The sequence below is a fragment of the Lytechinus variegatus genome, chromosome 3 (genome assembly GCF_018143015.1).
Source record: "Lytechinus variegatus isolate NC3 chromosome 3, Lvar_3.0, whole genome shotgun sequence".
Lineage (NCBI taxonomy): Eukaryota > Metazoa > Echinodermata > Echinoidea > Temnopleuroida > Toxopneustidae > Lytechinus > Lytechinus variegatus.
The window spans coordinates 19,615,707-19,643,669 of record NC_054742.1 but is presented as its reverse complement, the minus strand read 5'-3'; the positions used below and the strand labels follow the sequence as shown (position 1 = coordinate 19,643,669).

The following is a 27,963-nucleotide window of genomic DNA, read 5'->3' as shown; positions in this document are numbered from 1 at the left end:
TATACTCGAAGACTTGTTTCATGACTTTATCGTTAGTTGGGACAATTCTGTTCTGAAGTTGACATTTAACATTCAGGAGACATACTGTTCATGACAAGCAATCAGGAAAGTCAATTGGAAGTTGAGCTAATTACTTAAACAACATGTGATTGCCAAGACCCTAGTTGGTTTCATGGGACACAAGAACTTGTTTGAAGCTCTCTCTTTGAACTTGATGGTGATGTGATAGACATTGAGCGTAGTGAGAGCACAGGCTTATTTTAGAAGATATCCTGCAGGGGAGTATTCTCAAATGTTTTGAGAGGAAACCTTCATCCATGTGCTGTCAGACAACGGCCAGGAACATGACTTGGCTATTTCATTGAACATGTCTGACGTCTTTTGTTGGTTTTCTGTAGAAAAGGATTTTTCATAATTAAGCAAATAGTGGCAGTGTTAGCTGCTAAAAAAGTTTGAGGCATCATTAATGTCATATAGAGGATTTAATATTCAAGATTGTTTGATATTTTACAGATTGGTATGTCTTCTACAATGAAAAGGAACCGTTTCAGGTGGTTTGATGATATTTAATATCTCACAACGTGTAGTGTTAGCATGTGAGATATTATTATTTGGCTTTCCCCCTCCCCACCCCATTTGCATTAGACATCCTTCTTGTCACCCCCACCTGTTAACCTGAGGACAGTACAAACCACAATTACGTTCTGCTACAAGGATTGACACAGCAAGCACACTCATTATAACCATCACTGCATTAAGATTGTGTAAACCTGTATCGTTTCTTTCATGGATTGGATAGACTCTCTACTACTCCTTATTCAATGGCAGAGGACGATTGTGGATTGTATTGCATGGTTTTTTTAAATGTTTTCACTGCTATGACATGCTTTATCGTGCAGTGACTACGTTCCGTCAGAGATAAGAATCAGGGCACAGGATTTACCTCATCACCTAACCACTGCTCTAAATAGCCTTATCCACAGGTATATTCCTGTAACATTCAATTTTGGACAGTTTGTATTATGCAGAATTGCCTTCAGATATTACACAGAGACATATTTTATCATTGATTTGATTATTATTGATGACTAAATAATGGGGTATCTTTGAGTAAGGAAAACATCAGGAGACTGTCGTTCATCAAGAGTTCATGTTGTAAAAAGTGCAGATAGAAGTCGAACTCACTCTACCTTTCTCTGCATGTGGGACTGAAACGAAGACAGGAATCATTTTGTGCTTCTAACACTTGTATCCATGCCAAATTTACACTCTCCTAGTGTTGGTCACTCATTGATACAATGAATAGAGTGCCATGATGTTATTATGCTTGAGAGACTTGTTAATCTTTGAGAAAAACTTGCTTTACACATCATTTGAATATTGACATATCTTTTCCACCATCATACCTTGGATGTTAATGGGTAAACAGCTGAAGTGGAGTCAGATCAGTAACCTACCAACTTGACTCTTCCAAAGATTCGACAATTTTGGAGGTTCTACCATTTTTCTATCATCATATTTATCTTATATTTAAAACTTTTTTCATGACAAACATGTGTAGCGAGGATCAGAGAGCTTAAGAAGCATCACGATGGGATTATTTGTGGATTAACATGCACTGTACCTGAATGTCTTATTTTCCAAGGCAACAGGAAAAGAATATCATTGCCATTATGATCCCAAGACTTGGGTTAATGATTGGGGTAAGTTGGTCATATAACTTTTTGTGTGTGTATTTTTGTCTATCATAGAAGGTAAAAGTATCAGAATAAAAGTATAATATAAGAAATATTCATGGAATATAAATCTTTTGACAGTTTAACACTTTGTTATCAGTATTATCTTCACCTGAATGTAACATAGTAACACTTACTCTCTCAGAGAGGTCTCCTCATACATGCCCCCTCCCCTTATTCTATATGGTAAATGCTCTTTCTCTCACCAACATGAATTCATTTTGCTTCATAATATTTCTTTTTATCAAAAAAATATCAGCATGCAATCAGTAAAGTTGTTTCACTGTATTGTTAGTTTCACTTTGTCAAAGTTGCCTAAGCTGATTGTACATGTTTTTTTTTAATGAAACAAGTTTTACACCATGTTTGTGAGATTGGCATTGTCTTATGCAAAGAGGTCAAAGACAAGATCAAAATTACAAAAGAGCAACACAGAAACTCCTTGACATATTTTCTTTAACACCATCACAGCTAGACTCTGTACTTTTTATGGTGTCAGTGGCAATGAATTAGTACTGATTAGTGGGGATTTGAAAGTAAAGTATCATTTCTTTCCTTCCCACTCATAGATTTTAGTCTTTGAATCCTCCTTCTTGTCCTTGATCGTGTGACTATGATTAAGAATAGAGCAAAGTGAGCAATGGTACATAGGAAGTAATCTAAGTGCTTTCTAATCTTAGAACCTCACACCTCCAATTCTTGTATATAACACTTTTGACAGTTAGGCCAATATCATTATCAAATAAACCTTGTACAGACGTTGATGTCAGAATTTACTAAATGAATAAGGGTTTAACTAAACTTTAAGGAAATTGAATCTAGTTTAAGCAGGTGGGAGAAGTTAGCCCATACAGTTTCCCCTCCCAATATTTAGTGTTATGATTTAGTAGCATTAGCTTGTTTTCCAATTATGACTGCATACAAGATTATGTAGAGTTGTGAATATATTGTCAGGTATGAGAAATAATGAATTCCCCAATTTTCATGGATTAAACAAATAATTTTTTTCCAAATTATTTTTCAAATTATTGTTGATAAAACTTTCATTGCAATTGATATATTTTTATATCAATACATGAATGGGTTGACTTGCTTTTCCTATATCACATGCTGTGTTGCCCTTAAATCTAGCTTTTGTGCTTTAAGAGATGAAACAGCACTTTTTAAAGCCCATGATACTTTTATCATACTATTAAAGAACACAAATCTTCTAGTGGTTATGTGGTCAGTATTGGCAATGTGGAGTGATTGCATTCCTGTTTTTCTCAATAATAGAGAGCCTAGTCAAATTATAAAAAGTTTAAAGGTGATCCTATGATCTGTCCTTTCGATTGGTCTGTTAAAACGTAGGCTGTGCATGGTGGGCTAAATCATCCTACTCTGTGAGTTAATGAATAGGGTAACCAGAAACTGAGATTTATGGCAGATGTCTATTGTCATGGAGATGTCATGGAGTGTAACGTGATATGAAAAGTAAAGTGTGATTAAACTAAATTCCTGTCTTCTTAGAATTGAATTTGGTGTCAACCTCATGGCAGCAACCACCCACAATGGGTGTTACTGGACAGTAACCTTTCCTACCATTTCATCTCTCATCATTCTAAGTATGACGGCTATCTTGACTCTCTGCATCTGCTGTTTGCTTTGTTTGTAAAGTTACTGACATCAACCACTAAATTGAAGTTCTGGCAGGTGGCCAGTGGAGAATGGGGTCAAAAAGGGTCGTTTTCAACCTATAAAATATCACTCAGTGCAGTATGAGTTACATCAATATCCAATTTCAGTTTAAACAGGAATATATTAATCAGGATATATTGTCTACTTGGTGCATGAAAGACGTTAAGGCATAGAGTGTTGACACAAGAAGAGACCCTTGTTGCACTGACCATAAGCCCACAATATGTTATATTCCTGTTTATCTCTCTGATGTGTTTGTTTTCTTAATGCTATGTTACTCATTAATATTTCCTTTACCTATATAGGACTGTATAAATCATTGTTGGTGCAACTTGTTTGTGTAATTTCATTCTTTTACAAGCTACACATTGACATTTCAATGATATGCTTTTAAACACTTTAACTAAAGTCAGCCAAAGGAACATCACTTTATTGTACAGACAGGCAGGCACATTACTATATCAGTGTTATGGTATATTTTGTTAAGCATACTTAAGGCCCCAGCTACAACTCACCATTAAAAAGAGGCCTAAACTGTAAACTGATTTGATAATCAAAGTTAGTGATAGAGCAGGTTTTTAGTTTCCTCATTCAATAAGATTGATTAAGTGTCAGCTGTTATTTAGTGACTGAAATGACATACAGCACGCTTCACTTGTTTTATTTTGTTCTAATTCTTCTCACCTACTGACCTCTTCACCTGATCTCTTTCAAATAAATATGACTCAAAGATCAACCTGTATTCACTCACAATTAGCCGTTATTCCTGGCATTCAATCTGGGGATGATCTAGGGTCTTTGAAGTCATGAACTATTTAAAAGAAGAAAAGATTTTATAGTAGCATAATCCTTATGAAAATTATCAAGTAGGCTAAATCTAGGTCTATATAGGTCATTGCTCAGACAATTCTATTAAAGTAAGTCTGGCTATACCTGTATTGTTTACATAATAATTTCAAATATTGCTTCTACGCGGTGACTCTAGTACTTAATAATGATAATAATAATTATGTTTTATTAACCCTGGGTAGCCACTTCAGTCGGGGAAACTGCTCTACCAGTGGGCCCTGCGTGATATATGTTGTTATTATTACCCTTCTCCAATCTAAGTGCTCAGTGCCTAGCTAGAAGGCAGAAGGTCCCATTTTTATAAGTCTTTGGTATGACTCGGCCAGGGATAGAATCCACGACCTCCCGTTCATGAGGCGGGCGCTATATCCACAGAGCCACCATGCCCGGTTAGTTTAGCTTAGTTATAATGCATGTAATATTTTCCCTCATAAAATCTGGTCAGCTGTGGTGTGAAAGTAAGCGTAATGATTATTTTATATGAATACAAAAACACAAATGTCATTTGCTAGTAAGTAACATTTATGGTAACATAACTGTAGTATGGATTTGGTCATATATTACGTTTATCTTCAGAAGATATGAACGTATAATGAGGAGTTTTTTATGCTTTTGCAAACTTTGAAACAGTTTTGCTCAACAAGCTTATTTTGGTCATGCAGACACATTAAGTTAAATTCTGGTTTTTATATTTACAACAAACCATCTCTAGACTTGGTTTCTATAAACTAAATCATTATGGTTGACTTATTTATAAACAATGTTGGTCAATGGTAAAGTGCCGTGTCTCCGTAAAGGGAGGTCATAGGTTCAGTCATCAATAGTATACAAATAATGCACGTAAGCTCGTGCATGCAGGGCCTCTATGCACAAGAACGCGTCCATTGTTTGTTTTATACAACCCTCCCCTCCCCCATGTTACTGAGTTGCCCCGAATGCCATATTTGATCTAAATTCTAGATAAATCTAAATAATTCCAGACCTCGCACTATATCCGGCACTCTGAAGTCAGAGTGCAGGATAGTACATTTGGTATGACGTCAGAGTGCAGGATAGTGCATTTTGGATGCAATACTGCAATTCGCTGAATATCACGTGATGTGATTTGGACCAATCAGATTACAGAAGATTCTTGGGAGTTGTATAAATCATACCAAAGACCTTTGCCTTCTATAACAATATAGGCAGTCAATGTGTAGGTCAGAGATGGTTAATTAATATAGTCAGTTCTGTGGTTGGCTACCGTGAGTAAATTATTATTAGTAGTAGTAATAGGTTCTTTATAATGATCAAGGGTTTGTTGTATTTAACTCTTCATAGCAGTTTGAAAAATATCAGAAAGAAAGATCAGTCTATCTGTTTGTAATGTAATATATAAGATAAGTAATAAGGCAGAAGCTGAGCTTATGTTGAATTGACAAATGATCGTAAATGTATGTGAATCAAACTATAGTATTGATAAATGGGGTATTTGCGTGAATAAAACAACAGTGTAATGCTACATGAAATAAAAATAGTGTAATTCTATTAAATTTTCATCTTTTAATCAAGTCATTGCTGTGCCTAGTAATCTTTTGCCTACTGGTTGATTCAGGCTTCTCCAAACTAGCGATGACTTGCTGTAGATGGGATATCGCCAGTGCGACAGTCCAGGAGACTGAAAATCTCTTCTTGTTAAATCATAACAATTCTAATGAATATCTTTATTTGTATTTATATTCTGTTAAGATGCATTCTGTAATTTGTGAGAACCAGGAAAGGTTATGTACTGAGATATGACAGGATTGTTATCATGTCAGCATATTTTATCCACCAGCATTGATAACAGTAGACTATGAGAGAGAATCACATTTTAAGAATCATCACCATTATACTCTAGAACTACACTATTTCATCTTCTTCCACACTAGTATCATGATGTCATATATGACTCAGTGATGACATCACAGGTATCAGATCCCACAGAGGATTGGCAATGATAGGCTTTTGATACCTGACCTCATATTATAGTCTCCTTCTAACTCTTATTCACTTTCCTTCCTATCTAAGCCTTATTGATGTCTAATCACTTGTATCCTCACCGATATCTTGATTTCTTTGATTTAACTTAATATTTTTATTCTGTAGATATAGAATAAGTATATATATATATCTATGTTCATCTCTTTATTTTTTGTGACTTCATTTTGGGTGGGCCTATTTTTATTTGAAGCCCAGGAGGTGGAAAGGGTATCTTTATGTTTCTTGTCTTTGTGCCATTGTCTACATTTCTTACCTTTTTCAACTTGATTATTATTCTTTTCTTCTGTAAACCACTTGCCTATGAAATTCTGCATTTCCCATTAGGCTTTGCACAGGGACACCGGTTCCTCTAGGAATTGGGTTAATAAATGTATTGCCTGATTTTAGTAAGACCTTGATGTAGGGGCAGCTACTAGAACTAACTACAGTTGTCTATCCGTTTGGTTCCATTTTGCAAATTCAAAAGTTTTTGAAAGAATTTTTATTGTTATAACACAGACATTCCCAATCAGATGATATCAGACTTGATAATTGATCAGTAGTCATTATTGTATAATTATATTTATCCGATATATTTGCTGAAAAAAACGATTGTATATAAAACAAGTGTTACAATATCAGATTTTGTTAAACATGCAAAAAAAGCAGACTCTCACAGTCTTACACCTAAAATGTTGTAAGCACAGTGCCTGTTTATCTTTGACAGCACATTTATTACAACATACCCGAATTCTAAAAAAAAGAACTGTCACATTGTAGACTACAGATGGCAGGATTTACATCTATGTGTAGATTAGACATTGAGTATCTTTACTCTTCTCAAAAACTCATATGTTTTGCTGTCTGTATCACATATCCTTTGTAGCATGGTTAAAATGTCTCATTTTCACAACCGACTTGGTAGTTTTCCTGATATGTCACTATTTTCCCTTTTTAGTCCCTCTCTCTAATTGATGGAATATTATGCAAATGTAACACTTGGACTTTGCAAAGCATGCCTTATATTTTGTATATAGATGTAAGGAGATATAGATGGACGAAAAATGATATCAGAGTTTATTTTTATTTGAATCTCTTTCCTACATGGTTGGATACAAAAGCTGATCTCATGTTTTTATTCATCCCCTTATGTATCTACTTCTTATCTTTAAACATCTTATATAATTTTTTCTGTTGTGCCCAACCTTTCCTAAATATTATAACTTATTTCCCATCTTTCTTTTGAAATGTTCTTTCTCGCCTCTACAGGACACCATTGATCTCTAAAAAAGTAGATTATATACCCAGGTCCCTAGCTTGCCACTGATATCCTGTATGCTTTTTAATCTTCTCTGTACAGGGTCTCTCTGGTGTATGACTTCAGTGCGATATTTTGTATTTCCTGGAAACTTGTAAAACAAAATGATCTGACAAATACCAATCCAGACACTTTCAAAAAGTACCTCTCCTTCATTACAAGTTCCTTTCTTTCTCTATCCTTTAAATGAGACACCTGTTAGGCCTATGTGCAACCAGCAAATAATATATCACTGTAACTGAATTGGGGATATACTTTTATATAACATCACCCTGGTTCTTTATATTGTTTAAAATTATATCATGTCCTTGTATCTTAAATAATAAACATGAAATAACATATCATTTGAAATATTAGTTAATGGATATTGAACAAATGAAAAAGAAATCCTTCAAAGCGCTTACCTTTGTTCCCAAAGTGGTTGGAGAAAAGTAATTTTGTAAATTAAATAAAAATCATTAATCATAATGATGGATATGAGAAAATAAGTTGTAAAATTAAGTTTTCTTTATTTATTATTTCTAATTCTATTAGAGAGATATTGGGATAATATTCACGATTTAGTCATACTCTCACAGAATGCTTGGCACATCAACCATAATATTTCTGATCTAGTTCTTAGGACATTCAGATATTAATGTGTTACTTTCTAACCCTTTTTGCCAATTTGCCAGAAATTGGCTTTAAAAATAAAGATTTTTACCAATTGAGATACCAAGAGTGATTTTGAGAAAATCTTTAGAGAACATTGAAATGACTATGCATGTCTTGATTTGATTTTGAAGATGTGTTCCTGCCAAGCATGATTCATCTACTCAGGGGGTAATCCCAAAATATAACATAAAGTTGAATAAGGGAGCCAGACAGGGATTTAAAAGCTTTTCCTTTATTCCTTAAGCTGTTTGGTAAAATTTTCTCAACTAACCTGGATAATATCAACTTGAAATTTAGATGACATTGACTGCTTTTTCATAGGTGTAAAAACCGCTGGTGATAGTAAAAAATGTCAGCCAGTTTTTGTTAAAGGAGCAAAAGAACAAAATTGTTTAAATGTAAAAGAAACTTTCATTCAACTTAATTTGATAATTCGTTCTATTTGGAAGAAAAAAGCCCAGTTATACACGTTAGAGAAAACTTGATTTTGATTCATCCCTCTTTGGGGTGATTGATTTTTTATGTTCAATGTCTACTTCCACTTAGGAAATATAGATGAAGTGGGCATTACAGGTGATTGAATTATATGATACACTACTTCACACCTGCTTCTTAATAACCCTAGTCATAGACTCGCCAGGAAAAACAACCTGTTGGGTCAGGGCCTGATCATGATATGCAGATTTAAAAGGCAGTGAACTGATGCTGAACATATTCTACATACATATAGGCCTTTGTATAGAAATTAAAAGCACTGGTCAATATCTTTATACTCCCCCAGGATTGGAGGATGTGCATATGTACAGAAATGTCTAATTAAATATGACCAAGGGACCATTGCATGAAAGTTGTCAGCAAACAATGACAACTTGACTTTCTCTGACAGTTACTTTAGTAACAGTCAAAGACCAGTGCCTCTCAGCCAATCAAAACCAAGGATTTCACTGAAATTTCCAGCATATACAATTTAGTTTTATTACTGACAACTTTCATGAAGCATCCCCCGAGGTAATAATAAACTGTATGCACTTAATATAAGCACCATATAAATGACTGAGGGGGGGGAATCTGCAATGCAAACTCTGAATGGCTTGCATGGTGGGTCTACATTTGTAGACTCGAGGGGGAGGGTTGTTTTATGAAAGTTGTCGGCACTGAGTGACTTGTTATTGCAGACAATTTTAGAGGCACTGGCCAAGATGTTACTACAGTAACTGTCAGAGAAAATCAACTTGTCAGTGCTGATAACTTTCATGAAACGGCCCCCAGATAAGTATTATTATCATGTTGTGTTATACAGGTAACATAGGCTACACCTTGTATTGTATGTTTTAATATTTGGGTTACGTGAGAGAGAGGTGCAAGTATGTTTTATCTTACCGTATGTATTCTGAGTCATCTCCGCACACATGAATTAGTCAGACGGGCACAGATGTAAAACCTCACATACACCCTCAAATGCACTTGTGATAATATCTAGTTACAATAGCTTTCAAGTTTTCATGTCAGTTAGTTTTTATCGCATCTCATATCGTTACACACTGTCACACTTTTGTGGCATGATTAATAATGATAAAAGCTCTTACTTATGAAATATTTCATTTTCATTTTTCATTCATTTTTTTTTCTTATATTTTTGTCAAATCAAAAATGTTGGAATACATTATTACTATACAGTGCGTCCCAGAAAAAACAAAACCGAGATTTATCATAGCTTAATCACAAATACAATAGACAAATGACCAACCATTGTAAAGCTTAGAATCTCCTCTTTCATATGAAATTAATTAGATTATTTTTCATTCATGCATGAGTGAGCAAAAACAATTTGAAGAGGGGATACCAAAAAGTCATTTGGCAGGGGCTATCTGAATTAAAAAAAAGAAAATCACAGGCCTAAAAAGTTCAATATCTGTTCTTTTATTTGATACCTCAAGTAAAGAAAATGGTCAAAAAATAAGAAAGTTCTGGTTATTTGAAACAAGGATTGATTTTCAATAATTTCATGAAATGAAAAGGTTTTACAGGCTAGCGTCCAGACTCACTCGACACTCCGTTTTGTTGACGATCAGCCATGCATTAAGTTTTTTGTTACCGTGCAATAGCTTCTGTGTGAAAACACACTTATTTAATGAAATTATGGAAATACAAGCATTGTTTTGAGGATCATTACTTTTTTACTTCCTGACCATTTTCTGTGATTAAGGTATCAAATAAAAGAGCAGATATTGAACCCTTTAGTCATGTGATTTTCTTTTTGAAATTCAGTTACCCCCCGCCAAATGAGTTTTTGGCATCCTTTCTTCAAATTGTTTGTGCTCACTCATGCGTGAATGAGGAATAATCTAAGTAGTATCAGATGAAAGAAGAGATCTTAAGCTTTACGTTGGTAGGTCATTTGTCTATTGTATTTATGATTAAGTTATGATAAATCATTGCTAAATCTCGGTTTTGTTTGACGCACTGTATATTCAATTGAATAATTATGTGACTTGTTTTCTGCTATGAATGACAAATTCTTTAAAATATTTGGGCTAAAGAAAATAGTGTTCAACATAACCTATCTTTGTTGTATAAAATTTTCTTTCACAATTTCCCTGGTCCCATAATGATTAAAATGCCTTTGTAACATCAAACAATGTAATTGATTGAAAAATAAGCTGTGTGTTGACATGGTTTCTTTTCTGTACTGCCTGGTGCAGAATTTTGAAGCAAGTTACTGTTATACTTTCATGAAGGGGAGAGGGGGTTAGGCCTTACTGTTAATGTCAGGATATTGAATGATAGAGAGGGAAAGGGGGAAATACTATCATTGAGGGGTGATATAGAATGTTAATGTATTAGGTTTACTGGGGGCCTTTGACATTTTCATCTTACTGTGATGTCATCGATAGGGAAACTCCTTTCCTCTTTATGTTTGTTTGTATCTTCCTATCTTTCCTTCTCCATTCTGATTCATATGCTCACTCCTTTCTTCAGAACTTCTTTTGGAGAACTTTGACAGAGTTATATGAGTGCCCTTATTCTTCCTCATTATACCTCAGTCATATTTGTTCTACGGCGGCCGTAAGGCAAGTCGAAAATAGCTGTTTTAATATATAAAAATGAACAAAACGGCTGATTTCGACTTGCCGTACGGCCGCAGTACAGCAAATGTGACCAAGGCATTAGTGACATATTTATTGGCAATTCCAGTATAACATAGTAACAATTAAATGTATTATCCTATGTCAAAACTTAATCACAAAATACAGTTTACAAAATTTATAAACATTTTTGTTGGAGGATTATTACTATATTAATAATGGTACTTTGCTTCAAGATTGAGCTGAATGGCACAAATCATTTACTGATAATTATGAAATAAGCTACACTCAAAATTACATTCACTGTATGTAGCACTGCAATGTTAAATTGACATAGATTGGCTTCCTTGAATGTTTAAATTTCCCTGAACTTTCACAATTTTACACTTGATTTCATCTTATAGGCTAAAAGCTTTAGTAAAGTATGAATTACAGTATATGATAAATATTACATAAAAACAATAATCACCTCATTTAGACTCTAACATCTATTTTTTTCATTTGTGTTTTATCCATAATCTGCCTTGATGTTGGTTAGAATAGCCCATTTTAAATCATTTCAATTTTTTATATTAAAAAGGGGCAAATTATGATCATAATTAAGAGGCATATTGAAAGCCCCATAGTCCCACGTACATGCTAAAAGTTTTGCCTGGTACTTCTTTTCACAGTCAGTTGGCTGAATCTTAAACATTTTAACTTTGGATATTCAGTTGTATCATGAAAATAATCTGTATTCATCGGGGGAGCAATAATGCCCCAAAAATAATAAAATAAAGACATAAAAGACTACATCGTACATGTAAGTGCATGTTATGCAACTCAATAATTGGTGTTGTGCAGTGGGTTGTTTACGGGAGGGGAGTAGAGCAGGCCTTGCTTTCCTGACTTTTTTTTTTTGGGGGGGGGCAGGCCTTGCCCCCTGACTTTCTTTGTAGGGGTGTAAAGCATCTCCATGAGTGGGAATAATCTTTTCTCTCTCTATTTGCTGCATCTTCCATGTCAAAAAAATAAAGAAAAAATCATGGCCCACCTGAATACTGGATCAGCAGCTTAGTAGACTATGAGTATTATTTCACAAGTAAGTCATAGTTCATAAAGGAATGCCTTGAGTGGAATGATGTGGCCCAATGGATTAGTCTTCTGACTTTGAAAAAAAGGGTTATGGGTTCGAATCCCAGCCATAGTGTAATTTCCTCCAGCAATAAATTTATCTACATTGTGCTGCACTCAACCCAGGTGAGGTGAATGGGTACCTGGCAGGATCAATTTCTTGAATGCATGTGTGCTAAAAGGCAGCTCAAGCTAAAGTCGGGGTAATGATAATAATTACAACGCCTCGGAATAGAATATTTCTAGATAGATGGCGCCGTATAAATGCCTATTACTATTATTAATGATAAAGATGTCAGCTATCAGCGGTAAATTTACGATGAGTCTAATTTGAACATTATACTAGTAATGGAATGTATCAAGCCTTTATTTGTTATTATGTATGATTTATGCAAGGGATAACAATTTGAATGAGATTGTGAAGTACCCTTTGTCTTAATTCACTCAATATTAGGCAATTTTCTATGGCCCCTTTCACAACTGACCTTGATTATTAGGAAACAAGGAAATGAACCTCAGAGCTTTGTTTATAATTCTTAGATCAATTTATTCATTAAAGGTGAGTCTACTTTTTAGGTCAAATGATTTGTACTATATATGCAAGATATTAAATTATTTGTGCATTTTTTCAGAAAAAAGGAACAATGAAAGACATTGATCTGTATCTTGATAAGATATGAATACATGGATTAGTCTGGGTCAATATACACTAAATTAGAATAAATGTAAGTAATCTTTCTTTGGTCATGAAATGAAGAAAGTGCATTTATAAGACCCTCTGACAGTTATAGTGCAAATAAGAGCAGTTTTCACTTCTCCGGCAAACTACAGGCTAATTGATATAATCGATAACAAGTTTGAAAAAAAAGCAAGAGTACATATCGGTAAATCAATATATCAGGTTGTTAATAGAACTGGAAAGCATAGATGGAGAGAGATAAAAAATAAAAAAAATGAAGATTAAGAAGATGAAGAGGGGATAGAGGGAAAAGCCAATAAGCAAGGGTAAAGGAGGAACCTTGTCTTTGTAATGAAATACAAGTTTTAGCCAATTTTGATCACCAAATATACCAAAGTGGATGGGGGAGTTAAATATGGTCATTCAAAAGCTGACACTTCACGAGCTAAGGTTGTTGAGAAATCAATGAAGGACTATCCAAGATGACTGGGGTTTTAGAGATAAATCTTTGCACTGTGTGTGTAGACATGACATGAAATTCAATATGGTTACAGGCTTTTACAGAATTTAGATATTGTTTGATATCTATAATTCCCATTTGATTATATTTCCAATGTCATTAGCAACATGCTATGTGACAGCCAAGAAAAGCCCCATAACCTACCTTGTTTAGTTGGCAGCCAATAGATATCTATATAGATACATAAATTCAAGACAGATATTCTCTGCTTAAGGCACATTGGTCATTTTTCAATTGAAATAATGAATAATATTTATTTGAGAATGCAGATCTTTGTCCTTTTTTTTGAGAATTTTTAAAGGGTTAAGCCTCCAAAAAGTTATAAATATGCATTATCTCAGCTTTTGCAAGATCAATAATGTGTGGTGAATTTCTTCCATTTCCATTCTGACAGGCCATAATGACTTAAATTCTCTTTATTATCAAACAATTTTTACTTTGTGAAAATTTGAAATACAATTTGGCAAGTTTGCAATAATAATTTTACTTAAAAAAGAAGGGGGAAAATCCAGTATTTTCTCTTAATTTTTCCCATCTTTTGATTTGAGTTTCAAGCAGAGATAAAGGGCAATTAACTTGAAGCTTTGGGTTAATAAATTTCCACTTCTTTCCAAACAAATTTACTGAGAAAGAGAAACCAAGACAATTGACAGTTTGAAAAAATATATACATTTAGCAGGTTTGTTTTATTAAATAAATAACAGTTACAAATTACTTTTGTGCATATTATTGAAGAAAAAAATATGTAGTGTGGCTTGATCAAGGTCAAGTTGCTAATAAGTGTTGATTCAATGAAATAACAATGATTATTACTAAGACAGAGATGGAAAATCAATAAATCTCCCATTGCCCCTTTCTTAATCCTTATACAAAAAACAGATTTGTCCTGTCATCTATTTATATCCTGACGTACTAAAAACTGACAAGTTATTCAAAAGCATGCTGGAAAATATGAATCCTGCCTGTGAAAAAGACTTGGCAAAGAGGAAGAACTGCTAAGGGGGAGGGAAGGAAAATTGCCAATATTTCTTCCTATTAATCCTCGTACAGCTCACCCTAATCTGTTCGCATTTTTAGGTTTGCCGACTACAGAGAAGTGTATCACAGTTGAAATGTGTCTGGTCCAGCTTCCCAATGTATGTGATCAAGGATGGGTACATCTCTGCACCCTAATCCCAACCTCTCTGACTCTTCATCTACTCTGTTGTCTTGTGAATCAGTAAGAGGAAGAGAGAGCCCCCACTTGTCTCCTGGAGAGAACGGTCCATGGTGTTTAGACCTTCGCTTAGACAAAATGCTTTGTTTGGTTCATGAGTAAGCAATGCAGGGGAAGTCATATTTTGAGCATATATATCTCTCTTTTGTACTTCATGGGGTTTTGAGCTGTGAATTGAATTATTACAATGCAATTTTGGTATGATTGTCACCAGACATGGCATGTAATGTAGTATGCTCTCATATCTTGAGTGAGGATGCTATGGAATGGAGCACATGTTTGGAGGAAGACCAATCAAAATATCACTGTTTTGCTTCTGATGCTTGGAAGTTGTGTATGTTCATCAGAATATGAATTTTTAATCACCAACCTATCTGGATATATACTTCATCATCCTTATACGATTGGGATGGCTAATTCTGAAGAGACTCATTCTTTGTCCATGATGCAACTTTGAAGTTACTTTTATGGTCTCTAGAATTGAAACTGGTTCTCTATGACTTCTTAGGACTGTTATTGGATTACTGTATGAGAATCTTCATATCCTCATGCTTAACATTTTAAAGTAAATTTATATGGTTTTAGAGGATCTATTATGGTGTTGAGGAAGCGATATTCATGGGAGCGAGGCAAAAGGACCAGTCAGCGATGCAAGGTATTGTGGGATAGTGATCGCTCAATTGGGGGAGATTATTTTGGTGGCTGGGATCGTGATGGATTAAGGATTGATTAGAAGGATTAGTACAGGATGTCTTGATCCCATCATATTCTTATTTCTTACTATATATTGTTTGATGTCTCATCTTCTTATTTTAGGAATAAATAGGTACCTGATGTCTGGTGATTTTGAGTGTGCAATTTAGAAATTTGGGATTTTTTATGTCTCCATTTCTTCAGTACCTCACTCTTCTTTTTTTCTTTTTATACATTACTTTAAACCCTTTAAGTTTTAGAGATGGATTTTAGGTCTACCACAGATGTTTTAATTTGACCCATTCTATTCATATCCTGATATCACCTCTCCTCCTTTTTTTTCAACCATTTCTTCTGAAATTTTATGTCATTATTTTTCCCTTTATATATATAATGTTTTATTGTCCAACTTAATGGAAATTCATTTTGTTTACATGCAAACATACAAATTACAAATATACATAATCAAGGAGAGACAAAATTAATACAAAATACTGGCATGCACGTAATACATTCGTTCTTATACATAAGACGATTAAAAGAGTATAACAAGATCATTGCTGAAATAAGAACAACAAGAAGGCATATTCGGTGTAATTATCATTACCATCATTCTAAAACTGTTAAATGAGTAAAAGTATCAGGTCATTTTATTTTATTTATTAATCATGCTTTACTATGGTTATTCATTAATCTTGATTGAAAATACAGGAAACATAAAAAGCCATCACTTTCTTGCATTTTGATAATCATGTGAAGTAAACAAGGGGTATCAAAGCACAAAAATAATATCTATTGTATTTAGAGAGGAGGAATAATACCAAATACCATGAATAATTAAACAGTAACTTTTTATGCACGTCAGTGTCTATTTAAGTTTCCATGCTGTGCTTTAATGTGATGCCTAATATCTATTGACATTTTGATTGCTGTTTTCCTGCAGCTGGATTAAAAATAGTTTTTTAGATTTTAAGATTTAGCTAAATTTGGCTCTCGTTTTGATCTTTGTCAGAAGAAGGAGTGAATATTATGCTTAGCTATTAAAACATATTCAAGTCATCAACCAAAAATATGTTATTAACAAGAAATGTATTCCTTTATGGGCATAAAATGGTTTATTAATTGTTTTAGGAACAATATGTACTGTACGAAAGTATTTGCTTAATTTTCAAATCAGGGTTAACCCTTCAACAAAATGGTTGATATTTTGATTAAATATTCATGTGAAAAGTACTTCTTATAGCTGTTTGACTGAATAGTTGTACTTTCATATATCCATTTATTTATAAATATTACCTAAATTATTCTGAACTGACCTATGTCCTTAACAGGTCAAAGAGAAGTGACAAATACATGTTATGTCTATAAAAGTGAGCCAGACCTGACAAACATTTATCATGGGATTAATAAAAAAAGTTTTACTTATTCACACCTAGACTAATTTCCATAGAGTAGAATACACTCATGAAAAAGACAAGAGATAACTATATAAATTCAATTTATTAAAAGCATGACTCAGAGTGACTTTACCTGTGAACATTCTCTTTGAACATGGTCCATTTTATTTTGTTTTTGTTTCTTATTTTTATGTATTGCATGTGTATCAAATCATGCTGTCTATGTATTTGAATAATTCGTCGCACGCACCACGAACCGTCCTCTCTGCGCACTACAATGCGAAAGTTAGTTTGGCAGAAAACAGAGCGTGGTGAAATCGCGAGGTGCGATAGCGCACTGTATCTATTCCACGAACCGTCCTCTCTGTTACGTTGCCCACTGTGGCGTAAATAATTAACTTCAAGAAAATATAAAGATACGGGATGAAACTTTGGAACCTGAACTTTTGAACGAAGACACCGGTAAATAATTTGCTCTCCTTTTAGGTGCACTTATTGCTGGTTTTAAAAAAGCTTTTCTTTAAATGCGTTTTCTGTAAAAGTAACTTTCTAATCTATTCCACGAACCGTCCTCTCTGTTACGTTGCCCACTGTGGCGTAAATAATTAACTTCAAGAAAATATAAAGATACGGGATGAAACTTTGGAACCTGAACTTTTGAACGAAGACACCGGTAAATAATTTGCTCTCCTTCTAGGTGCACTTATTGCTGGTTTTAAAAAAGCTTTTCTTTAAATGCGTTTTCTGTAAAAGTAACTTTCTCATCGAAGTGCGCAGAGAGGACGGTTTGTGGTGCGTGCGACGAATTGCCACCAATTTTACGATCCAGCTTAAACCTCGGCTGGTCACCAAAACTCATTTTTTTAGATAGTCGGACTATTTTTCTGATGCTCATAACTCTGTGCTTTAAAGGAAACCAGAGCAATTATTTATATAGATAAAAAGTGTGAATTCAATCATTTTACGATATGCATTTTTTTTTATTTGAAACATTTGAAATGAAGTGCAGGTAGGAATTTCAAAAACTGTTCATTAAAATAAGAAACGGGAGGTTTTGAACACTTTGTAAAATCATTTGTATCATGCACATAGTTTTAGCATTATAAACCACTGTTAATAATATTTTGTAATATCACTCAGTGCATTTAGGCAACATCTCTGTTGGATTTTTAACCCCTGCATGCCATGCAATTTATTGTATCAGACTATGAGTGGACATCTCCCCCTATATTTCTACCCTGTTCCTCTCTTTGCTATTCCTATTCATTACTCTGAGGGGGCGGGGTGGGAAAAACAACTTTCATTTGGAAAGGAAGTAGTTTAGAATATATCAACAATCAGCTATATTCAACAATTAAACATAATTTTGCATTTAATACCAAAATAATGTAAAACAGTTTGAAATAATTGTGGGAATGGAGTATTGTAGTATAAAAAGTTGGGTAGGGATTGCAGGGGTAGAAAAGGGATGAAATGTATTATGTTTTAGGAGAAAACTTCTTAGAGGGTCTTTAAAATGTATTTTATATATGTATTTTATTCCCAATACAGGGTGCTTAATCTAATATATTGTAAAATTCAAATTTTTTTAAAGAAAAAAAAGTAATCATTGTCAGCTAAAATGAAAGATATAACACACATGTTTATGAAAGATGCAAATTAAAGTCTGAAGTGTTATATTGTTTTTTGGAGGGGGTATAAAACCATTATGAATGGATCAAGAATGTCAGGATATAATGTAGCTTTCCAAAATGTGATTTGTATAATAATGATTTGAAATGCCTTTATTCAGAAAAAATAAAAACATTACTGAGACAGTGTGCTTAATCTACTAAAGTATAAATTTATTTTTTTTAAAGTAAGTTTAATGGGATGCAACATAAGATTCTGATGTTAGAATAATGCAATGTAGTTCAACGATATTTACATCATTAAAACTTTTTGGAGCTTTAGGCATGCTTTAATGGATGAAGAATGATTATGAAAAACATATTCACTGTCATGATGGCAAAATGATATGGTAATTAAATGTCACTATTGTTTTTTTTACATTGCTATCACTTACACTTGGTGCCCCCCCCCCAAAAAAAAAGACATGATAACCTGGTACAAGCTTAATGCACAGAAATTGAACAATCGTCTTTCTATCATTTTTTGTGTGTGAACACTAACTAAGCTTACTTCTAAAATGATAATTATAATTCTGCACTTGAGTGGTTTATGATAGACAAGGCTCAACATGAAATGAAGGAGACCACAATTGAAAAACTAAATTATGTAGAAATAGGAAAGATGGAATATGTAACTTCAGGCATATTAGTGACAAAAGTACAATGAACCCTTTAAAAACTTCATTTGTTAGTCACCTTCTAATTGTAAGATTGCTACTTTCAAAGATTACAATATTTCTATTTTAAAAAAAATTCAATTAACAAACCATTCCAACAGACAAATTTTATTCATTAAAAAGATTTTAACTATTGTTGGACTAAAGATGATTGATTTTATTTTGTTTCTTGGAAGGATATACAAGGTGATCTTTTACATTCTAAAATAATTGAATACATTCCATGTCACATAGTTATTCTATGAAGCTTTTAACTGTTCAATGAAATGGTTGAATCATATTATCACATCATCAGTGGCTCATATTAATCTAGGGCATTTACTAATACCTCATTGACCCAATTATAATAATCCGAGACCTAATCAGTTTAAAATCATTTCCTTCCCAAGATTAAGAGTACAAAATGGATTGTAACAGTATCACTTTCCTCTATCTCTAGGCAGTGACCCATTTCAGTGATATTGCAGAATCAAAACATTGATTTTCTTTTTTACAAAAACACATGATTCACAGGGGTTGGGCATCCATGCCTGCAAACTATTATGTGTTCACTGTGTAATGTAGCATACTTATATACAGACAATTGCCTTTAGCTTCATTGCCATAATTCAGTAGTACTTTTAAGAACAGGTCATGTGTCCTGTTATTAAGGTGTGTCTCGTTTTTAAAATGGCATTCCATTTTAAGCGGATGAATTTGCAAGATTTTTTCAAACTACAATTAAAAGAAACAAATCAAGACATTTACTGAAGTTATTGATGCGCTTTAATGAATAAATATAATTTTTAATCTAATTAACATGAACACATTTTTATTTGATTATCAAGTAAAGGCATTTATTCAGACTCTGCTACATGACTGTGTAAATTAATATATTTCGTACATTCAACACAAATATGTAAAGAAGTAAAAGATATTTAAAATGAAAGTATTTATAAAAGAATATTTCAACAGGACATTGAAGACAATGTCTGAATAGGATATTCCAATATACTGTAATCCAGAGATAATATGAGACTGCAACATTCTTTCTATTTTAAGACATACTAGGCAGCTTTCCAGGAGTCATAAGTAGTCATGACGATGAAACACATGTAAATTAATGCAAATGCTTTTTTTATAGAAGCCTTCCCTTTCTCTCCCAGGAATGAATATCCTAAAATAGGATCATAACCTTAATTTCCTGGAACTAAATTTTAATGAAGTGTAGATAGATATGTTAAGAAACTTGCATCATGTGTAGTGTGTGAACAGTATTTCCAGTGTTGCTTGACTAGACAATTCTAGCCATTCCTTTGTGTTTTAACTTACTAAAAAATAATTTTGAAATGCTCTGAGTCAATAACTTAATCCACATCTGCTGATGCTAAAATTTTCTTAAACTTTTTAATGTGATAAAGGCCTAAACACCTCTTGGTTTATAATTCATTTCTATGACCTAAGGCATTGAAATCCACTATTTTGGTCAAATACAGTTAATTTATGGAATCAGATTTTCTCCTATGATTATCACTAGCTATGGTGATAGAACAGAATTGTAAGCTTTTCAATTTTGATGTTTATACTATTTGCTAGCGGTATTAAATAGCTCAATACCTAGAGTTCGTTTTGATGTATTTGTAAGAGTGAATAAGATAGAAAGGATATCTTTTAGTTTGCATTGTTGAATCCAATCCATTGAATATATAGTGTAGAAACTTTTACATGCAGTTACAAAGCACTGTGGCACTAAGGTTTATGTATCCCTCCCTCTGTCAATAATATAGATGTAAACCTATAAATATATCCCAAGTCCATATTCTCACCATTTGTGGAGATGTGTTGTCACTAATTTCCATTCAATTTTTAGCATTTATTACTTTCACATAATTGTTGCAGTGCTGTACACCTCCCTCTCATTCTGTCACCCTCTCTCTTCTTGGGGTCTCTTTTTTACTTTTTCACAAAATCACCTTTCTTAAAAAATAATGTTTTTGGATATAGTAGTGGTGTTCAAAAGTTAGTGAACCCGACCCACAAAATGAATATATGTTAAGTGTTCAAGTTCTGCCATGTTTTAGATACATGTATTTAATCGTGAAGCCAGGTGATAAAATTTTAATACTAATACTACATTCTATAAAGTTTGTTTCTCTGGGCTTGCTGACCATTGTAGCAATGTTGTCTACATTCAACACTTAGCATGAAGGAGTGCATTTTGTGGTAGGGTTCACTTACTTTTTGAGCACCACTGTATAATCGGCATTCATATATCACCCTGTAGATTTGCAATTTAAACTATCAATGTATAAGGTAAATGGAACTCAGCAGGTAATTAAAATTTTCACTGGCACACTATTTTCTCTGTTTTGTTGTCTCATCCTGCATATTTCCATTCCACGTTCATCTATGGTTCTATCTATAGACTTACCCCCTTTTTGACTATCAGTACCCCTCACCCAATCCTTGCATGGGTATATACCGTTACTTCTGGGATCCTTCCTACACCCCTGGGAGGGGTACACTCCCAAGGTTCATGGGGGTAGACGGGTGTCGATGGATGAAGGTGCTATGAAATGCATGGCATCCTTTGGAGGAAATGTCAGATGCCACTGACACATTGTTGGGCTAGAATGCTCTCTTAAGTACACCCTAATGTGCAAAATTACCTGAAGTGATTCTATGTTTTGGCACTTAGAGGAGACCCCTTGGTTTAACCAACATAAAACTTGACTTTGGTTGCTTTAAAAAAAAAATATTTTTCAATAATCCACTTTATTGATGAAGCATTTATTCATTCATAATTATAATTTAAGTAGCATTAAAGATTCAACTTCTTCTCTGGAAAGGAAACCATTTACCCCATTCTATATCCCTTTTCCTACCAAATCTTCCTCTTTTACATTCCATCTTGCATCTCCAACTATAAGCCCCATTGCTAAACTCATGTTACATGCATAGAATACAGGAAATGTACTTACCTAAAAGGTACACATTCTAAATAGCAACATAAACATGATCAGTGTACTGACACACTTTTTATTCATTTTTCAATAATCCTGTCATATACAACATCTCTATATATGATAACCAATGGTGTTGATTATGGATAAAGTATTTCACAAAAAAGTGTCTTGTGAATGCAATATTCTTATACTAACTTTTCTTCCATATCAACATCAATCAATCTATAGTAGTTTGCATGTTTTGTTAATTTCTCACAGTTGTAATGTTTTGTAAATGTTTGTGTGTGGACCCATTTTCAGTTGTATGTTTTGCATCTTAAACCATTTTAAGTGTAGTCTTCTTCACCCAAAGTTAGTTTATCTGCATTGATACAGCACTAATTTAGTATCTTTTCAAATGAATGATTAATCTCAGAATTGATCCAATTCATCCAAAGATGTAGATATGGAGAAAGACATATAGGGGTGACTGTGAGTTAATCACCTCCAAATACAGGGATCAAATTCAAGACTTTCTGTATGTGTCATGTTGATGTATAAAGGAGTAATTTAACCATTTCATTGTAAATTTTCATCTCTTCTTACAGGAGCTGAAGGCAACAGCCACTGCCTTGCAAGATGCTATTAACAAGCTCCAACATGAATACAAACGTCTTAGCCAGATCACCATTGGATCTGGAGATGAAGAACAGGATCCTAACAAGCTTTCCACATCAGAGCAAAAACTGGTCAGGCTCTGCTCCAGGAATAGGAGATGCCTTTCTAGAGTGAGTCATTCAATGTCTCTGTATTCCCCCCCCCCCCCTTCGTTCCCTTACCCCCCTCTCTCATTCTTTATAACCATTCCTCAATCAGTGACACAACATTTGCTCCTTCAACAATTGCTCTGGGCTTTATTTTGTCTAAGATATAGGGTAAGGGTTTTATGTTAAGTTGAGGCTATGTTATAGTGCTAAACCCAGGGTTGAAGTTGGTCATTTGATTAGTGTATGGAATTTAGAGCGGAACAACTGTCAAGGAACCCCTCAGTCTGCCTATAACTAGTATAACTTTTAATTTCTCTCATTCTTACTATTTTTCTTTATACTTTGCTCACTATCTTTCCAGCTATCCCCTCTACACCCTCTCTTATCAGGTTTTCCTCACTGTATTAATTTTCACCCCTGCCTCCTCTTTTTCACTTGTAACATTGTGATGGAGACCGACAGATAATGATCATCATTTGTGTCCTCATTTACAGTATGTACTAGTTTTATCATCATGTAACATTTGTCACACAAAACAGGTATTCAATGCTCTGTTCAGATCTAGATGATGAGTTCTTTCTTCTTTAAGATTTCCCCCATAGTTTTGTATTATTTGCAGAAATGAACAGTGAGGTAACTACTTTTAAAATATGTCTGATTTTAAAAACAATTTTTTTTCTAGGACTTTATATACAAACACGCAAAACCCTCTATATATGTACATGTTAAAGATGGAAGGTTGTGGTGTATCGGTTTTGACTCTTGGTTTGTAAGCAAGGGGTTGGTTGTTTAAATCCTACCGTTGCTTAGTGTCTTTTGGCATGGCGTTATTCTACACTTTGACACTGTCCACCCAGGTGTTAAGTGGGTACACTGTGGGATGGATGTAATATGCATAGCAATTGATTCTTGAAGCTCTTGTTGGAATGCTCCCAGGGAGTGGAGAAAGTACATACATTATGTGTGTATGTGTGAGCATGCCAGAATCAGGGGGGAGGGGCGGTTTCATGAAAGGACATGTCGGACATTTTATGCGACAAGTCCCATTTTATCCGACAGTTACCATAGTAACAATACCTCTCAGTCAATCAACATCAGAGAAAGATGTCAGATCTGACAACTTGTCGGATGAAAATGTTGATGAAACACTCCCCTGATGACTCAAAGTAATAAATTAGCGCTTAGAGACATTGTTCCGATGTGTTAAGTGATATGTAAAAGCCAAATATTATTATTTTATTATTATTATTATAAAAACATATAAAAAGATACCTATCCTGTTAAAGGCTTATTTTTATCTCACTTTCACTTCTTTTACCCATTGCTATTATGAATACAATAGTGGGTACTGTGAAGTGACCTTTAGAGTGTGATGAGTCAAAAAAATTCTTTAAATGTGTAAGTTTGCTTTAAGATTTAATAAAACTGTAGTGAGAAGAAAACTTTTGACTTCCTCCTAGAGAGTGATTCTTTAGATGTTAGTCATAGTAGATGACAAACTCATTGCCCAAAATAATACATATTTTTGTTCATCATTTCTTTTTTTCATTTACATGTATTAATTTACTATTTATAAATTTATATAAACAATGGCTACCAATTCAAGCTTTTTGAATTTCTCTCTCCTTGTTTTGATGTCAAACACTGGTATCAATATTTTAACAACAACAAAAAGTGAAGCACTCCCTTTCTTTGTTATTACCAGTAATTCTACAGTTGTAAAATTTCATTAACATAAGCACTGTAGTTGATAATTATAAAAAGTCTAGGTTCACAAAGAATGAAAATTGGTTTTGAATCTTAGGTTGACAGAGTTTGTCTAACTTAAACACCCTTCATTTTCCACTCATATGTTCTTGCCTGTACCATGTTCGCTTTTATTTTGCAAAATTAATAAGTGATCTTGGTAACATTTCACAGTCCTTATAGAACTGTATTCATATTGGACACAGTCACTAGCATTCAGCTGATACTCATTTGGTTTATAAACCAACAACTGTTTCATCATGATGCTAGCCAGAAAATATAATGATTTGCTCAGTGTGACATCTACCTATTATCTTATATTACACCTAAAGCTGGACAAAAATGTTTTGAAAATTGTTTGATTAGAGGCATCACTCTAATGAGTAAACAATAAGTTCCATTTGGAGGTCCAAACAGTATCATCTTAGTTATATTTTTATTTGTAGTGATGAATTTCTGTTCAGGTTGACAAATAGGTTGAATCAGGTGTGAACAGACCTACATTGAATGATTCATTTAATTGACTTGAACCTCACAAAAACAAGAAAGGGAAAACCATAGGGCAAATATACAATTCTCAAGAAAGTAATTTGAACGTGTCTGAGCCGGAAATGCATGCCAACGGTGTATCCAAAAACCTAGAATTGCAGACTTCCTCTTCACATTAGGTAGAAGAAATCCCTGATCTATTTTATAATTCTTAGATATCTCCACACAGGTGTGTATTCTTTAACCCATTTCATGCTAAAAGAAACTATTGGAACAAAACAATTATCAATAAAAACCCAAAGCATATAGAATGAAAATTTTGAATAATGATTGACAAAATGATACAACTTGGGTTTAAATTATAAGTCGGTATTACAGTATGTTGACTTAATTATTATCATCTCCAATCACTGTCTTCGAATATTATAACTGAATTGACAACTCCAAGAAAATACAATAATTCTAAGGACTTAAATCCCATGATTGTTGCTCCTTTTTTTTAAAATACAAATACCTGCTGTGCAAAGTATATAAAACAAGGGTGCACATGTGTCATTGAAATCAATAAAAATTTGACCTTGTCTAGAAGTAAAAGTAGGGGGTCAGTTTTGGAAAATGTCCATAAAATTGAGCCAAAATAGGGGTTATTTTCATTCTTGTTAATAGCCACATACATCCCCCTCTACTGGGGGAATGGCCCCACCAGTGCTGGCCGCACAGAAACTTTGTTAGCTTAACAGAACGCTAACAGTAAGCCCAGTCACATCTTTCTGATTGTGAAGTCAAAACATTCATTTCAATGTGTTGTATCATTAGGCATCGCTGCCATATTGGCGGTTGTAACAGGGCCTCTGTTAGCGCTTTGTTAGCACTAACAACATTTCTGTGCGGTCAGTACAGGTAAATACTACCTCTAACAATTAATAATTGTTTATCTTTCTTGGCATGCACAAAGATAGAATTGTTTTTAAAGAGAGGAGGGGGGGGGGATAAGATTGACCTGTAATCTAGATACTATTGTTTTAAAGCAGGTCATGCAGTTGGGTTATTTTTATCTTCTTATTCACCCTAGGGCTGATTCTAGCGATTGGAAAGAAGTGTATTCCCAGATAGTGGTAGATGATTGATACTGAAATCATTCATCGTTATACAGGAATTCATATCACTTTACAATTCTATAAATAATTGGTTTATGTTACAACTCTGAGATTTATATAATCTGCAGCAGAGGGAATTGTAGTGTAGTTCTCAATACTGTCCATAACTAAGGTTGTTCGGAATATCAAACAATTAGGGCCTGTCGGTTTATTTTTTCTAAAAGGGCATTTATCAATGGTACTGCATGCATTGTAGTCTTGCATAGTTTAACTTACTAGGATAGTTTTGTTGATTCCATAGTGGAAAATTTGTTTCTTTTAAGTCTTTTTATTTGTGGTCAAAGTTCTGAAACATCCACAATTTGCTTATCTCTGCCTGTATGTTCTGTCAGCATTCTGTAATAGCGTTCATCTTCTTTAGATATGAATGTAGGTCAGAGGTCAATTAATGTTATTTTAAATGTCATACATGGCTGAGTCATTGGTCACTGCAATAAAATTCTCTACCTTATTTTGAATTTCCACTATACAGTTGCTTTAAACATCCAATTATATTATTTACTGTTTACACTTCTTGTCATCCATATAAAACCAAATTGATCATGAAACATTTCTCTAATAGCTTAGAGTTCAAGACAGGTGAGCTGTGACTGGTAAACACAAGTTAGACATTTTAATCAATTAAAAATGCCAAGTCAGCTATGTTACCTGTGTTATCTCAGAATACAGAGCCAAACAGGAATTTGGTCTCATGTAACTAGGATGTAAACAACAGGTGAATTCATGCTAAGCCTTCTTTTCTCAGTCATTTTGATTCATATTTTAGAGAAATCATGCTGATTACAAGACTCAACTTTCTTCATAGCTACTTCACAGGACTCTTAAAGGGAGAAATGATGGCAGTTTCTTAACCAAGAAAATATAACAAAACAATTCCATTTTATGTAACTGATAATTCTTATATGTGGCATTTTGGAGTAATATGAAGTAAGAAAATACAGTACCCTTCAATTGGAGAAAACAATTTCAATTGTTTTTGTATTATGGATCATTGTATTCTTTTCCCGGGAGGGGGGGGGCACACTTACATTGTCAAGTGGGTACAATTCGTGACCAGAAAAACATCTAAAAAGGATGTCTCTTTTCAAGATTTTTTTTCTCTTTAATCCTCATAAGAGGTACTTTATTTGTTCATCTGATATTTACAATCGTTTTTACAAAAGTCGCATACACAAATATACATAGATAAAATAAGGAAAAGGAACTAAAGAATTGAAAGAAACTTTGAGACTTGCTTTATATCAAGTCTCTTCTGATTACATTTTCGTATCAAATAATTTCGAATTTCTGCCTTTAGATCTTTAAAAAGATAAAAGGCATGAGTCTTATGTTTGTCGTTTTCAAAACATTTTCTAATATAATTTCTATAAATTACAAATTGTGAAAAATTTATAATAAGATTAACCAAATTTATTTCTGTTTTTTCTATTTCATGACCTATTACAATTATTTTTTCCGTTCAAAACAATCTTAACATCGAACAAAGCATTTATTAATTTAGAAACAATTTTCAAAAAAACTGTTACCACTTGACAGGTAAAAAGAAGATGAATACTGTTTTCTGGAACTTTACAAATATTACATAAAATATCAT

At 33.6% G+C, this 27,963-nt stretch overlaps 1 protein-coding gene across 2 annotated transcripts in view; it reads left to right on the top strand.

The window, feature by feature from the left end:
- Positions 1 to 756: 756 nt before the first annotated feature.
- LOC121410429 overlaps positions 757 to 27,963 on the top strand; it is a 78,012-nt gene continuing 50,805 nt past the window's right edge. The window contains exons 1-2 of one of the 2 annotated variants that reach the window (XM_041602514.1): positions 757 to 1,703; positions 22,819 to 22,998. In XM_041602514.1, coding sequence (XP_041458448.1) covers positions 1,629 to 1,703; positions 22,819 to 22,998 — 255 coding nt within the window. In that variant the 5' untranslated portion in view covers positions 757 to 1,628. Of the gene's footprint in view, positions 1,704 to 15,317; positions 15,505 to 22,818; positions 22,999 to 27,963 lie in introns of those variants that run through there. The other variant, XM_041602516.1, reaches the window with a different exon arrangement.